Genomic DNA, 16,943 nt, shown 5'->3' with positions numbered 1-16,943 from the left:
TGATAGACAGAGAAACCCAAATTACATCTATGAAGTATTTAGATGTGTACTCCAGTGGCATATCGTTCAAGGCAATGGGTCAAGTGCTGGAAAATGGGCATAGAATAATTAGTTACTTGTTTTTGGTCGGCACAAAGAATCTTTTTCTGTACTGTAGACCTCTGTGACTAAAGTTCACGAAGGTGACTCCAGGCAGGAATGGTTTAATCTGAGGGAGATTTGGTTTTGGATTTAACATAAGGGGATTGGACTAGGCTGAGGGAGCTGAAGGTGTTTTCTCTCAAAATGTGAAACTAGGGGAGACAGTTTGACAAGAAGGTGTTATATATTTCAGAGGGAGATGAGGAAGATTTTTGGTTCTTTCAGTTTGGAACTCTCTTCCTCGGAGACCTGCGTCGACGGGGCTGAGTACGATGGATATTTGATAAGACAGAGAAGTCAATGGTAGTGAGGGTGGGAGTCAGTGAGCACGACACAATCCTGTGGAGAGATTGGAGCTTACTGATGGGCCGAGCGGTCACCACCGTTTTCCGGCTGGTTTGAAAGCCCCGCCCCCGGCTGCAGCCGCGGGGTTACGTGAGGTGTCGTCACATCCGCTCTCCCTCTGGCAGCCATCTTGCCACCTGCCTCGTGTCTGGGAATCCGGTAACGGACAGACGGGACCCACCGGACACGCTCAAGGTAAACCGGCTCGGCCGAGGGGAGGTAGTCCCTGTCAGCTCGCGGCTCGGTCTTTCCCGGGGTGGGTCATCGTCCGGGTCCCTTCATCCACCTCCTCCCGCGGCGTGGGCCCGGCGTCTGGGTAAATGCCGAGCCTCCGGTTCAGTGGAGGTCCCTCTCCCTCTCTCTCATCACCGCCGGCGGCCACCTATTCCCCACCCTCCCGCCTCGGTGTCCGGAGCCTGTACCTCGAGATAGTGGAGAGCTCGAGCACTAGGCTGGAGAGAAGGCCGGGTGGGGGATCGGCTGCAGGAGCCTCCCTGTGTCTCGGTGGCCAGCCCCCTCACTCACGGGGCGGTTTCTGCTCGTTGTAAAAATGCTTTAAAAGTGCGCTCTAGTCAGGGATGAATTTCGCTTCGTCTTATACAACTGTGTTCTGTTCTTCCGAAACTGATCTGCTTTGGAGAATTATGGAAGCTTACACTTGTGTATTTTGTTGCCTTCATACAACTTCAGTTAGTAAGTTCTCTTGTTCCTCTGCTCAACCAACACGATGACATTGTCAAATGGGCTGAGACAAATGTATCTTGTATATTAAATGCTAATTTTTAGAAACGAGTTATCGTTTAAATCCTGCCTGAAATAAGATAAATTTATGCCCTTATTTCTCAATTTTTTTCCTGCGATTTTTTTTCCTTTGGAAACTGCGAATATAATCACTTTATTTTGACCTAAAATGTGAAAACGTGATATAATGATTTCCGTGTGCTTCTGTATTTGTTTTTATGTGCTTCAAATTTAAGTGTTGTAGTTGTATATGTACCTTAAATCTAGAGATTGAAGTTGATCTGCATCTTGAATTTCTGGATTCATGTTTGAACATTTGCTTAACTTTTTAACGTTTGAACATTTAAGGTAACTTAGAAGAAATTTGAGATGGCATCTGACCACTTCCTCATCTTAATGTGTACAGCGTATATGGTATCAGAGTTCTCAGCTAACCAAATGGTAGTCTTAACTGATTTGACATTATCCTTTCTGGACAGGAACAGTATAATCTGTATGAGTTCCAGCAGCTGCTTGGCCTGGATTGCATTCTGAATTCAAAAGTTTAGATCTTGAACATTCAAGAGTGAAGTTAATTGAAACTGGTGAAGTGGGATGACAATTTTTTTGAATGTTAAACCTGATTTGTGATCAAGCTATACATTGTCATTTCAGATGAAAGAAATTACCATGAATCCAGAAAAATTAGCAAAGCTGCAAGCACAAGTGCGCATTGGTGGAAAGGTAAGCAACTTTGGCATAGGTTTTTCACTTCACCCATGTGGATATTTTTTAATGATTAAGAAACTTGAGTATGTTATCAAATGACTATTTTTGAGCATGGGAATACTGAAAATAACAATTTGTTTACAATTAATGCTAGTATAATTTGGGAAATGCTTCAATAATTTCAGGTTACAGGTAACACTACGTGGAAGTGAAGTGAATTGTCATGCTATTGGTTGACTTCAAGAAGGTGTGGATAGAATGAATGTGATACAATATGTTAGAAAGAATAAGGGATATAATAAAATATTCTGTGCCTGCTTCCACTTTAGACAAATTACATAGTATGTATACAGATCACTGAAGTTGATGGGTCAGGTTGAGAAAGTAATTAAGTAATATGGGATCCTGGACTTTCTTAATGATAAGACATAGAGTACAAAAGCAGGAAAGTTATGGTTAAAAACATTTACTTCAGCATTTGGAGTATTGTGTCCAATCTAGACACCACACTTCAACAAAACTGAAATCTAAAAATGGTGCACAACATTTACATGAATGCTCAGGGAATGGGGTGACCATTGGTTATATTGCTACATGGGAGTATTTGGTTCTTTTGAGGAGAGAAAGTTGATAATAGGGTTGGAGAGTCTGTACAAAACCATGACTTTGAACAAATAGTTGGAGACTGTCTCCAGTGGAGTGGTTGTGGACCAAAGGACATAGATTTAAGTTGATTGTCTCAGGCTGTTATGGGGTTTTTTTGCCAATGATTTATGTGTCATTTATGTAGAATTTGAAGTGCAATATCTGTGTGTTATGAGGCAAAGTCAGTCATGACATTCAAAGAAGAATTGGACAGGGTAAAGATTGGCACATTTCTAAATAACAGTGACTTAACAGGGATGTTGAATTAGTGTAGGGAAAAGGGCAAAAGGGGTTGCATATTGGCCATGATAGTATTGAATGAGCAGGCCCAATAGGATGAATGGCCTGCTTGCATTTATGCAGTGCCTTTAACACAGAGTATTCAAAGGCAGTTCACAGGAGTATAATCAGATAATAAAATAGTAAGAATCAGAATTAAGTAGGACAATCCTGAGAAATCAAGGATTTTAAGGAATGTATTAAACAAAGACAGAGGCTACAGCTTTGACAGTTGACTGCAGGGCCAGCAGTTGTTAGATAAAAGTTGCAGGTATAGCTAAGATTGGAAAATTTGAGTATTTTCTAGAAATCCCAAGGCTATTGTTGGGAGCACGTAGACGATGGAATATTGGGGAATGCTGTATTCTGTTCTGGTCTCCGTGCTGTAGAAAAGGTAATGATAAACTTGAAACTGTTCAGGAACGATCAATAAGGATGTTGCCAGGGTTAGAGGGTTTAAGCTATTGGGAGAGGCTGAATAGGCTGGGGCTATTTTCCCTGGAGCATTGGAGGCTGAGTGATCTTAGAGGTTTACAAAAGCATGAGCGGGATGGACAGGGTGAATAGCCAGTCTATTTTCCAGGGTAGAGGAGTCCAGAATTAGAAAGCATAGGCTTAAGGTGAAAGAAATAAGATATAAAAGAAACCTAATGGGCAACTTTTTAATGCAGAGGGTGATGTGTGTATGGAATGAGATGCTAGAGGAAGTGCTGGAGGTTGGTACAATAACATTTAAAAGGCAGTCTATGAATAGGAAGGGATTTGAGGATATGGACCAACTACTGGCAAACAGGACTGGATTAATTTAGGATAACTGGTCGGCATGGATGAGTTGATCGGAAGGATCTAGTTCCGTGCTGTACAACTGTATGACTGTGGCTACTGTTTATTGCTGAAGCTCCTTCCTGATAGTATTGTGGGTGTACCCAGCTCTCTCATCCCTGCAACAGCTCAAGAAGGTTGATTGCCAGTCCTGCCTCAAAGCCATTTAGGAATGGGCAATAAATCCTGGTACAGCCAGCGACACCCACATCTGTGAACAAATAGAAGTAAGTGAGCAGGTTTGGTTTGAGGAGGAGAGATTAATTTGTTGAATTTGAGTTCTCCAATTTCAAATAACCTTCTCTTCCTCTAACTCACTTCCCACTCTCCCCCCCCCCCCCTCACTTCCACTCTTCCCAGCCACCTACTGCATTCATTCCTCCCACACCAGGTTGTGTACTCTCTGTCTTCACTTATCCCTACTTCACTACCCCGCCTCCACCACCCCTGTTTATCTGTAGCTCCCCTTAATACCCACCCGAAATGTTGACTTCTCCACCACCTGATGCTATCTGGCTTGGTGTTCTTCCAGCCTCCTGTCTGTTTACCTTGGATTCCAACGTCTGCAATTTTTGTTTGTCTCTAACTAAATTTATATAGCAGGACTGTCAACATCCATTAATAAAACTTGCATTCTTTTAACCTCCAGAAAAGGTTGGTTTGTATCCTCTCTTCTAAGGAGGCAAGAAGCTTTGTAAACAATGCAGTAGTACAATGGATATATTTAGGTAGCCACAGTTCACTTAAGTATAGGTAACTTGTGATGAGATCTGAACAAATGCTTATTTAGGGAAGTAGTGGTCGTTTGAAATAGCGTATAAAGTTACACCATTTGGAAATGACATGCATTTTTTGATTAGTCAATTTAGGTATTCTAAAGTTTCACTTTTTAAATTCTTTTGTAGTGAGGCCCAGCATTTATTGCCCTTTGAATTGAATGGCTTGTTTCTCCATTGAGTGGAAAACTAAGTGCCAACCACATTATTCTGAATGTGGGGTCGCTGTAAACTGGATGTTTTTTTTAAAACAACAATTGATTGTGCCTTTATGGTCAGCTTTACTGATACTGGCTTTCACTTCCACTAGCTGCCATGGTGAGATTTGAACCTACACCCCCATAGCGTTGTCCTGAGTCTCAGGATTCCTAGTCCAGTGACATTACCACTACTCCATTGATCCCTTCAATTCGAAGATGTATCTGTGTGGTATTGCTATGTACCATGCTAGTTTATAAAAAAGGTAAACCAATATCCACTGCTTTATGACTTCATCTATGGTGCATTTTAGTCAGAATCTTAATCTTACATGTCGTAACTTTAAAAAATTGTAATATCCTGGTACCCTAATATAACCTAATAAATTGTAACATGCTGTTTTGTATTGTTGTCACTGCTTCGTTTGAGTCTTACTGAGAATCTAATCTATCTTCAGAAAAATGACAGCAGAAAACCAAAGGAAGGTAGAGAATATAACACAATAGTTTTTTTTAAATTATTGCCACCAAAATCACTTTACAATGAATAAGATTTTTGCCTCCAGTAGCTTGCATTTGAAATCATTTTCATCATATATGTAATTTTAATTTAACAGAACCAGGCCAGAAGAACTGTTGATTGCTATGCGTGGTTTACTATGCCATACAATTTGGCCTGACTGCTAATCGTGCCAAATATATCTTCAGTTTTGATGTTAATGTCTTAAAATTCTTATTTGTACATCTTTTTGGTATATGAGAGTTTAAGGTGTCATGTTTTATAACTTGAACAATTCTTCAGAATAGCATGGAGTTGCATAAAGATTGAATGTTTCTCATTTAATACTACCATTGACTAATTTGGGCATTTGTATCTTTTTTAGCCAGTATCTTTCAGTTTTGAGATATTTGGCAATTATGGTGCCCTAGATTAAAGATAAGTTTTCTGTTCAATCTTCAGAAGTTTGAGGATTGGATCGTTCCGCTTCTTACATTATTAACATCGAATCTTCAGTTCATTGTGAAAATTAAATATATTAACATCTTTAGTCTAAATTCAACAGCTTGTGAACTTGTGCATAATTATTGTTCAGAGATGTCTTATAGTTGTCTGAAAGATATTACACGTGTGGTAATGTCGAATGGCAGCATCCATTAGTAGAAAATGCCTGTCGCAATACAAGTTGGTGTACTTCATGTGTGTGTGTGTATGTACTTGTGATTATATAAGATACTGTATCTAGGAAGTAAAATGTTCCATAACTTTATCCAAACGTCTGAAAACTTTTAAAATGCATGACCATGCAGCATGGAAATTTATGCATTAACATTGTTTGTTTCGCAATTTTTATTATCAGACTTTATTTACTCCAATGGATTGCAGTATCTAAATTTCGAGTTAACCAACATATTGGCCACCAGTGGCTGAGTTTTAATGGATGGTTTCAGATTGCATATTGCTTTGTCTATAGATGGTTTTGTACATCTTTTATGTACAATGTATTACCAGACCTTGATAGATGTAACTATTACAGGATACCCTGCAACTGATCAGGTGTACCCTAGAACTCAGTGGGGAGCTAGTGAAGTGATTGCTGGGCCTCTTGCTGAGATATTTGTATCATTGATAGTCACAGGTGCGGTGCCGGAAGACTGGAAGTTGGCTAACGTGGTACCGCTATTTAAGAAGGGTGGTAAGGACAAGCCAGGGGACTATAGACCAGTGAGCCTGATGTTGGTGATGGGCAAGTTGTTGGAGGAACTTCTGAGGGACAGGATGTGCATGTATTTGGAAAGGCAAGGACTGATAGGGGTGGTCAATGTGACTTTGTGCATGGTAAATCATGTCTCAAACTTGATTGAGTTTTTTGAGGAAGTAACAAAGAGGATTGAGGACAGAGTGGTAGACGTGATTTGGTTGGACAAAGTTCCAGATGGGAGACTGATTAGCAAGGTTAGATTTTATGGAATACAGGGAGAACTAGCCATTTGGACACAGAACTGACTCAAAGGTAGAAGACAACGGGTGGTGGTAGTGGAGGGTTGTTTTTCAGACTTGAGACCTGTGATCATTTGTATGTCACGAGGACCTGTGCTGGGTCCACTGTTTGTCATTATATAAATGATTTGGATGTGAACATAGGAGGTATAGTTAGTTTCCATTGGACACCAAAATTGGAGGTGTAGTGGTCGATGAAAAAGGGTTACCTTGGATTACAATGTGATCTTGATCAGATGAGCCAGTGGGCTGAAGAGTGACAAATGGAGTTTAATTTAGAAAAATGAGAGGTACTGCATTTTGGAAAAGCAAATCCTAGCAGAACATATACACTTAATGGTAAGGTTCTAGGGAATGTGGCTGACCAAAGAGACCTTGCAGTGCAGGTTCATAGCTGCTTGAAAATAGAGTTGTAGGTAGATAGGACAGTGAAGAAGGCGTATGGTATGCTTTCCTTTATTGGTCAGAGTATTGAGTACAGAGTTGGGAGGTCATGTTGAGGCTGTACAGGGCATTAGTTAGGCCACTTTTGGAATATTGCTTGCAATTCTGGTTGTCTTCCTATTGGTAGGATGTTATGAAACTTGAAAGGGTTCAGAAAAGATTTACAAGGGTGTTGCTAGGTTTGGAGGATTTGAGCATAGGGAAAGGCTGAATAGGCTGGGGCTGTTTCTCCTGGAGCATCTGAGGCTGAGTGGTGACCTTTAGAGGGCTATAAAATCATGAGGGGCATGAATAGAATAAATAGACAAAGTCTTTTCCCTGGGGTGGGGGGAGTTCAGAACTAGATGGCATAGGCTTAGGGTGAGGTGAAAGATATAAAAGAGACCGAAGGGCAGAAGGTGGTGCTTGTATGGAATGAGTTGCCAGAGGAAGTGGTGGAAGCTAGTACAATTGCAACATTTAAAAGGCATTTGGATGGGTATATAAATACGAAGAGTTTAGAAGGATATGGGTCAAGTGCTGGCAAATGGACTAGATTAGGTTGGGATATCTGGTTGGCATGGACGAGTTGGACCCAAGAGTCTGTTCCTGTGCTGTACATCTCTGACTCTACATCGAAGTTTCCACCAAATCCTTCATGTACAAGTTGTTTGGCTATCAAAGATGTTCACAGAAAGCAAATATGTTGAATGAAAACAGTTCCTCCTGTGCAATTTGTTTTTGCAATCTGTTGTGATAGTTGGCAGATGTTGATTGTTAAATCATGATGGTTCATTGTTGGGAAAGCAAAATGTGTTGGTAAGATGTGAAATACCGTGCCTAATACAAAACCGCTTCAGCCAAAGCCAGGTGAGACTTTACTCTCGTTTATCCTGAAAAGATTTACTGGACTACTGTTAGAAACTAACCTGGATTGACACACCCTTCACCCTGAGCAAGGAACTTTGCTTGGGCATAATTGAGGGCTGATCAATTTGAGAATTTTGTATGTTTGTTTTTAGTTGGGGGTGAACTTGTGCAAGTGTATTTGGAGCAAGTGGTTTCTTCAATTTGATTAGAGTGAGTGAAACATCAGAAATCTTTACTCATTTCCAAGTCTTGGTTTGATCTTTGACCATTTGTATCATAAAGTATTAATGACTGCTGTGGTTAGTCATTCCAAATCTTATCTTGCTGTATGTGCCTATGTAAAACTTAGGTGCCTAAAGATCTGTTTCCTACAAGTCTCTTTCTGGATTAGTGGGTGTTCTGGCAAATGCAGCACTTCAAATGTTATGTACGGTTTTTAAGTTTCAGTAAATAGGCTTTAATCCATTAGATATTATATAATCACATGTTTGGAATTTGAAGTTACTTTCAGAAAAAAGAACTGTACTTAAAGTACAATGTTTCAGTAGCTAATGTATAACTCTCTAGCAAATTTAAATGTTGAATTGAGCAAATGAGGTTTTCTTTGTTTTTGTACCCAGGGTACTGCCCGCAGAAAGAAGAAGGTTGTCCACAGAACAGCAACAGCAGATGACAAAAAGCTCCAATTTTCTTTAAAAAAGCTTGGTGTGAATAACATTTCTGGCATTGAAGAGGTATTTGCAAAAAAAGTCTTTAACAAGTGATCTTCAGTTAATTGGAATTTTCTTTGTTCCTTAATCCGATTACAGTTCGACTATTTCCAAGAACTGATGGTTTAAAATATGCTGTACGTTTTGAAGATCAAGTGGGTACTTTTTCGATATTAATGATTTCTCTTTTCTTCAGTCCCTTGCTAGCTATGAGCAATGAATACATATAATGACTTGGCAGTGGAGAGGGGAAGGAGGGACTGAGATGAGAAATTGCATGGGTAGCATAGGAAAATAATTTTATAGCTAATCATAAGCCAATACAGTTATGATTTTAGGAGAAATAGGTTTACCTGAGGAGTTGGAATGTGGAATTTTCAGTTACCTGGAGTTTGAGATGAGGGAGAAATGAATAAACCATAAATGATGTAGGCTTAGAGGATGTAAAGTAATAATTGGTCTGAATTGTCTGTTTTTCTTTAAAGAGTATACAATTAACTCAAAAACCGAAATTGTTGGAGGAAGTCAGCAGGACTGCAGCATCTGTGGAGAGAAAACAGTTAACATTTTGAGTCCAGTGATCCTCCTCCTGAATTTTTGTCACTCTTCCATCCACCCACCTGGACCTCTGTCTTCTTCGTCTCACTAGATTGGAGCATCTGGTAGTGGTGGAGTGATAATTAGTATTAAATAGTGGTATAGAGGAATGGTTAGCTTAAATTGAAAATGGTTAAAAGTTATATTTGGGGGAAAAAAACTCATTGAAGATGCACTCAGTTCAGCTTGAGGTCAAAGGTTTGTCTGTCTCTAAGCCAGATAGATGGATACATACTGAAGCCTGGAGGGAATTTCAGATTGCATTCTATAAAACATTAGCAATGCATTTGAAAATCCAAACAACAGTAAAAGCTGCAACTTCACTGATGATGGGGAGGGTTTGGCCATTGTTGCTTTGCATGACTGAATATATTTGATTTTTATTGCACTTGCAATTTAGAATGTTTAAAATCTCTTTCAGGTGAACATGTTCACAAACCAGGGAACAGTTATCCATTTCAATAATCCGAAAGTTCAAGCTTCACTTGCTGCAAATACATTTACGATCACAGGGCATGCGGAGACTAAGCAGCTGACTGAGATGTTGCCCAGTATCCTGAATCAACTTGGAGCTGATAGTTTGACCAGCTTGAGGCGGCTGGCAGAGTCACTGCCTAAACAACGTTAGTGGTTTAATTTCTTATTCCTTATGAATATTCATAAAGTTTGATAACATTTCATGAGTGCATCGTTGTCACTAACTCTATCACTTCTAACACTTTACGTTTGCACACCCTGTATTGTTAGTTTTATTTCAAATTTGAAACGTGCTATTATATGGCCCAGTTGACTCGGTACTTCTGTCTCTTGAGTTCACAATGAACTTGAGTACAGAAGTAGGCAGATCTATCAGATGATGACTAACCAGATGCTGCATTGTTGGGAGTACATTGCTTTTGCCACAGATTCTGAACTGAGGTCTTATCTATCTGCTGAGGTTTGAACGTAAAATAACTCTGACTTTGCACTGAGAATATGTCATCCTAAGAACTCACTTATTCTATTTTGTTGGATTTACCAAGCAAAAGCTGCATTTACTTTCCTGTAAAGGTTTCTGAAGTTGCTGTGGTCTCTTTTGCTGTTGGATTGGTTCTGAGAAAATAAACTACAACGCCAACAGTGCTAGACTTTCAAATATTCTTACATGTGATATCCTTGAGCCAAATTTAATTGAGTGTTTTATGAGGGCTCAATTTTATACAAAAATTTTGATAAAATAAATATAGGAGAAACATTCCAGTAGCAGGGATGCCAGTAAATGTTCAGAGGACACAGGTTTTAACATCTTTGTCAAAGGAACCAGAAGGAGTTTTAGTACATTTTAACAGAAACCTTGCAGTTTAGGTACCATTGCTTGAAATGATGAAAGAAGCAGATTCAGTAGCAACTTTCACAATTTTTTAGGAAACCTATTTGGCATGGCAGAGTTAGGCCAAAGGGTTTATTTCCATGTGGTATGACTATCTATACCAGGTTTGCTTGTGTGTATGTATTGGGAGGGTGGAATCTAGCAGGGTGATGAGGAAACAGCACAGTGGGTCAGTAGATAAATCTTTCAAATGATTAAATTATTCAAAGAGCTGTCATGAGAGTCCAATGGTCTGCTTTTTATATGTTTTGTCTTGCCCCTTAGTACAATTGGTTCTGCAATAATGTGTGTTTCTTCAATGCAAATTGGTTTTAACACGATTTAGGCAGTTTAGAATTTAGACGGTTATTTGTAGAATGTGAACTTTCCTGCCTGAATTAGGTAAGATGTGATTCTAGCCCCATTGATTTAAATGGCGCGGTTATAGTGCGATATTCTTAAAACGCAAAGTTGCATGAGAATAGAAGTATCTCATCAAAACCAACAATGCAGCAAATCGAAGTTGAAATTTAGTGGATTACTTACCAAATGAGAATTAACTGAATTGTGATTGAACTGATGGCTTTTCACTGAAAAAAATCATATTTTGTTTGCAGCTGTGGACAGCAAAGCACCACTTGCTTCTGGTGAAGAGGATGATGATGAAGTTCCAGGTAATTTTAAATTGTTGCCAATGAATAAAACTAAGAGCTGTGTCAAGAACCATTAACTCAAATGTGGTCATTGATGTTGGAAAAAAATCAGAAGTATATTTGCCTGTAATGAAGTTCCTCACTCATCATGTGCTGCTTAATTTTGATTGTCCTAAGTAATAGAATTAAAATAACAAAATATAAACTGAAGAAGTGCTAAAAACAGCAGTTTACATTCCGTGTAAAACCTTTAGGCTTTACAAATCGGAAAACTTAACCATATCCATTGGTTAGTGTTTCAGTAGCATTAATGCTTAAGGATGATTCAGTTAAAAAGTCTATGTAGATAGATTTTAGAAGTTCTGTATATAGTACTAAGTTTTTTTTTTAAACTGCTGATTCTTATTTCTTCTAGATCTAGTTGAAAATTTTGATGAAGCTTCAAAGAACGAAGCAAGTTGAACAGAAGTTGACATCTGAAGATGATGCAAACTTGAACTGGCTTTGGGGAGTTGCCCTTTGTATTAGTACTTTTTCTTTTGTAATCTTGCATTTTATTTTATTGTGGTATTTCATGGTTTTGCAATCATTTGGTGGCAGACTTATTCTGTTTTTTAAACCATGGCAGCTCTTCTAATACTGAGTTGTATGAATGGAATGTTTACTAACTTTGCAGCTTGATTAAAACGAAATGAGTCGAACTGAATCTAGCACTGTGGATTGGAAGTAAAGGAGAGAAGTGTCTCTTTTGGTGTATTTAATTACGGATTGTAGCAATGTTTGAGTAAGACAAAGCTAGAAAAACTTATGGGAATTTAAATATTTAATTTTTGATCTGGTTCACATTTCTAAGCTGACTACAGAAATATGGATGACTAATGATTAGTCATTGTTTGAAATGTGTGATGCCAGTTTGGGAAGTCAACTGACTTTTTATACGAGCATTCCTGATTCCAGATTGTGTGAATCAAGTATTAAAAATCACTGGAAAGTGAGCTGTACTGGATTGATGACCCAAAATTACCACAATTTCACAAATGGTAACAAGTGATGACAAGTGATTTGTTTGAATTGTGCATTGAAAATTAGATATGGTAAACTCATGAAGGTTTAAAAGTTTAAACTATTTTCATGTTTTAAATATAGCTCATATCCGAATTTGATACGGGAACAGTCTTTATGCATGCATGTTAAAATTGCTGTCAGAGACTGAAGGATGGCTCAATGGGTTATAAGAACAAATGAAAGAATGCACTGTAAAATTCAGTCATCTTTTTTTCTTCAGCATTGCATGAATTATAATGCTTTTGAATCTTTTGCTCCATTTTATTTTCTCTCCTCAAATCCCAACTCAATTTCCAAGTATTAATCGTCAATCAATGAGGTTGAAGTTCAATTTTATGAAAGTTTTGAGTAGAAGACCTTTTTTCGGGGAAGAGTAAAATGGGTGAAGTAGAGCATTCCAGCTTTTCACCACAATTTTTCAATATTTTTGGGACAATAGTTGCAAACCAGATAAGTGCTTTCACCATATTCAGGTGTTGCAAAGAATATTGGTTAAGTTGTAATAGAAAGCCTGTGTCATTATTGTTGCCAATCAGCCAGAGTTACTGTGCTTCAAGCACAAACTGCTGCCAAGAAACATCTTAGAAAACAAGTTGAGTATATTCCCTCAGTAATAGAAATTGTTCCTGTAACAAAATAGAATGGTTAAGTGAAATGGCTTTATGGCAAATTGGCATCCAAGTATGATATTTGAAATTATATGTCCATTTGTGACAAAAGGAATTGTTCATAAATGAGTTTCAAAAATTTCAATAGCTAGTATTGCTAATGTTTACAACTTGATAATAAGGGCTTACTAGAAGCTGCCAACTTGTATGTATAATTGTTGCCCTTTTCATGCTTTAGAATATCCGTCTGTTAGCTTTCCAAGTATAATGTTCACATTTTTTTCAAAGCACATGAGAATCTAGTGTTTACTTGATGGTAACAGCAAAGGGGTCCTTTTGTGTAACTTGTCATTTGGTTTGTGCAATGTAAACTTAATATTTTTCATTCTATGACAACAGCTATTTCTCTTAACAGAGTAAATATGGTACAACTTCACAGCAATAAAAACATTAGACATCTGTTTGCATCCCAAAAAATGTAATTGAACGGATGAATGAGAGCTATGAATGTGATAGTTTTTATAGTAAAACTATAAAAAAATTCTGTATTCTCAGCATTTACTCTACTTTTTAAAATTTCAGTTAATATGATGCATGAAGGTATTAACTTGTCCAAAACTCATTCAATATTGTCCAGGTTTCATAAAGACTTGTATAATCTCCCAGAAATTTGTTTCATCTACTTTGGTAGTCACTCAACATTCAGTGATATTACATGCTAAGTGAAGCATATGTCTAAATGATTTTCATTCTCAGGGTGAAATTCCAAATAGGTTTGTGCAAATTAAAATCATTTGAGGTGCATTTTGGAGGCCCTTGTTTGCACTTATGTACCTGATCTCTGACAGATTTAGATGAAATTGCAGGTGGCATACTTGCGGTTTTATGATCTGCACATGTCTGGCCAGTTAACTCAATGCTTGAATGATCTGCCCCAATAAGCCAGAAAAGAGATTTGAACTTGACTGATAAATAATCTAAATTATTTAAATGTGTAGGATGACCAGACTTATCTGGAGTAGATGCTATGTAAGCTTCATGGCTCAGAGGTGGGGACTATACACAAGAGTCAAGCTCCTCGGGTTAGATATTTAATCAACCTGTTCAGAGGAACTGAGACTTTGAACTCAGGCTTCCTGACTCAAGACAGAGGAATACTACCACTGCCACAGTGGTATTGCCACAGGCACAACTATCTTTAGCAGCTTGGGCAGCACAATGGCTCAGTGGTTAGTGCTGCCACCTAATATCGCCAAGGACCTGGGGTTCAATTTCAACCTTGGGTAACTGGAGCTTGCATAGGTTTCCTCCCACAGTCAAAGATGTGCAGGCTAGATGGATCAGCTAAGGTAAATCAGAGGTTACTAGGATAGGATGGCTCTGGGGGAGATGGTCAATGTGCTGAATAGCTTCTACTTGACGTGTAAGGGTTCTTGTGATTCTATGAACAGTGATGTTTTTCCATCGCAAGGTCAAACAGGGAGGTTCACTGTTAATAGTATTGTTCACTTTCTCAGGCACTGCAATAGTCTTAAGTGGTAAGTAATAGTTGCACCACAGAGTTGCCAAATGATTGTCTCTAACAAATCAGATTCGTAACTACCTTGACATTGTTTGGAATTACCATTGCTGAACCGTAAGGATACTGGCTGCAAGAGCAGGTCAGAGGCTTTGTATGAGTCATTTGCTGCTGCTGTCAAGAATGTGATTAAGTGCAAAACAAAGACATTGCTAGAGAAACTCAAGGTCTGGCAGCATATATAGAGAGAAAAATATCATTAACATTGCATTCAGTGACTTCATCAGTATTCAATATTAACTTTTTCTCTACAGGTGCAGCAAGAGCAGCTGGACTTATTAAAATTTTGATTCAGATTTCCAGGATCTGCAGGTTTTTATTTTGAGATTATCAGTTCCTTCACGACTGCAGTGTGTACGATTTACAAAATGCCGTGGCCCATTTCACTGAGGCCCCTTTGATCATACCTTTTCAAACTCCTTATTGCTTAGAAGAGCAACACATTCCATCCAAGTCACAGCAGTCCTGACTTGGGACTAGGTTCACTGGGTCAAAACCCTGGAACCCCTTTCCTAACAGCATATCTACTCCCAATGGACTGCAGTTGTTACACAAGTGCCAACCACAATCTATTCAAGGGCAATTAGCAATGGGCAATAATTGGTGGAGGAGCTGCAAGTGTTCAGGTCTTGAGGCATCTTAGTGAGTTTTGAGAAGATTTGTAGCTCAAGTTGAAATTCTGGATGTAGGTTTGTTCGCTGAGCTGGAAGGTTCATTTTTCAGATGTGACCCCCTCTCATTAGTATCCTTGCATACAGATAAGGAAGGTCACTAGTTCGACTGGGACAAATCATCCATCCTAGGACAAGCCAAACACATGCATGAGAATTCCTAGAAGCATAGTATTCCAACTGGAACTCATCATCAATCGCATTGACTTGGATCCCATTTATCACCCCCTAAGAAAAAGAACAGGAAATGGCATCACAAATCCAAGAAAACCCAAATGGATAAATAGAAAGCAGGAAACACCAGCAGTACTTTGTCCAGAGGGTCACTGAAAGTGTTACCTAGTATGGTGACAAAACATCTGAGAATGAACCTTCCAGCCCAGCGAGCAAACTAGAGGCATCTGTTGAGGGAAATAGGGTTAATACTTCAAGTTGAGTATGAGTTTTTCTCAGGCTTATTTTCAGAATATGTTGCATGTGTCTAAAGAGTGAATGCCAGTATTTGGACATCTGCAGTGTACGTATGGCTGCCAGAGTGACTAAAGTTGATGCATAAAGTTGGTGTAACTGAAGATGACATAGGGAAATAATGTTAACAATTTTGGTCTTTATTTTGGAGGAAATTTCTGTATATCAGAACTGGAGGTTATACAAGGAATCTGAATTTAAGAAGTGGAGAGGTTAAAATATATGGGGGTGATGTTGATAGCTTGTACTTGGGATTTGATGTCTTTTCACACCATTGTGCTGAGCGGAAAAAAGCAAAAACTGAAATATATTTAGGGGCTGGGGGGAAGCAATGGTTAATCCTTTGATTGCCACAGGTAATGGCATCGGAGATGGAATAATAGCTTGAGTTAATTTCTCTGGCTCTGATGGTGTAGATGGGAATTTGAGCCACACGTGGTTCCAACCATCTACTGACATCATACCCTTTGTGACTTAGGATAAGAACCATTTTAGTAAAGTGGCAGGGTAGTAATGCTTCCCACCTATCCACTCCACCCTCCCCTCTGACCTATCACCTCTATCCCCACTCCCATTCACCTATTGTACTCTTTGCTACTTTTCCCCAGCCCCACGCTGCCACACCCCCCCCCCCCCCCCCCCCACATTTATCTCTCCACCATGGAGGCTTCTTGCCTCTATTCCTGATGAAGGGCGTTTGTCCGAAACGTCGATTTTCCTGCTCCTTGCATGCTGCTTGACCCTGCTGTGCTTTTCCAGCAACACTCTGATCTAAACTCTGGTTTCCAGCATCTGCAGTCCTCACTTTTGCCTCATGGGGTCACTGGTCAGACTGTGTAATTGAGTTAAAGTTCAGATATTTTCTAAACAATCTGTTCAGAAATGATATATCTGAAAAAGATGGGACTTGAACCAAGGCCTCTTAGTACAGAGGTAGGTACGATACCACTGCACTACATGAGCCCTCTTTTGTAAAATTTAATACTTGGGATATAGGCATCACTAGCAGAGTCTATATTCCCCATCTAATCCTAATTAAATACATTGATACTGTATTAGTTAGAGATGAACATGCATTCTACACACAAGTACAGAGAATGACCATTGCTGACAAAAGCGAAGTTTATTGATACCCATACTGCACTATCAACGTGGGAGATTAGCTAGGCCAGTTCAGTTTATAATCAATGGTAATGTCTTTTAAGGATGGAAACTACCGTCATTACTGGGTCTGGCCTATATGTGACTCCAGACATTTAGTGCTGTGGTTGATTCTTAATTGCCCTCTGGGCAATAAA

General features: G+C 39.0%; 1 protein-coding gene across 1 annotated transcript; it reads left to right on the top strand.

The window, feature by feature from the left end:
* Positions 1 to 582: 582 nt before the first annotated feature.
* On the top strand, positions 583 to 13,386 carry btf3 (basic transcription factor 3). Its single transcript, XM_060836166.1, has 6 exons — positions 583 to 681; positions 1,882 to 1,950; positions 8,567 to 8,680; positions 9,675 to 9,876; positions 11,219 to 11,275; positions 11,670 to 13,386. Exons 2-6 carry the CDS (start codon positions 1,882 to 1,884, stop codon positions 11,714 to 11,716), a joined length of 489 nt encoding a protein of 162 aa, XP_060692149.1. The 5' UTR covers positions 583 to 681; the 3' UTR covers positions 11,717 to 13,386.
* The last annotated feature ends 3,557 nt before the right edge of the window (positions 13,387 to 16,943 follow it).

The sequence above is a fragment of the Hemiscyllium ocellatum genome, chromosome 2 (genome assembly GCF_020745735.1).
Source record: "Hemiscyllium ocellatum isolate sHemOce1 chromosome 2, sHemOce1.pat.X.cur, whole genome shotgun sequence".
In the NCBI taxonomy this organism is placed as follows: domain Eukaryota; kingdom Metazoa; phylum Chordata; class Chondrichthyes; order Orectolobiformes; family Hemiscylliidae; genus Hemiscyllium; species Hemiscyllium ocellatum.
The sequence above is the reverse complement of the archived record's forward strand: the minus strand, read 5'-3'. Positions and strand labels throughout refer to the sequence as shown.

Bases quoted from the DNA above. Each gene is read 5' to 3' on its own strand.
- btf3 (XM_060836166.1), top strand. From the start codon at position 1,882: ATGAAAGAAATTACCATGAATCCAGAAAAATTAGCAAAGCTGCAAGCA. The intron at 9,877-11,218 runs GTTAGTGGTTTA...TTTTGTTTGCAG, and splicing joins AGAGTCACTGCCTAAACAAC to CTGTGGACAGCAAAGCACCA. The intron at 11,276-11,669 runs GTAATTTTAAAT...TATTTCTTCTAG, and splicing joins GGATGATGATGAAGTTCCAG to ATCTAGTTGAAAATTTTGAT.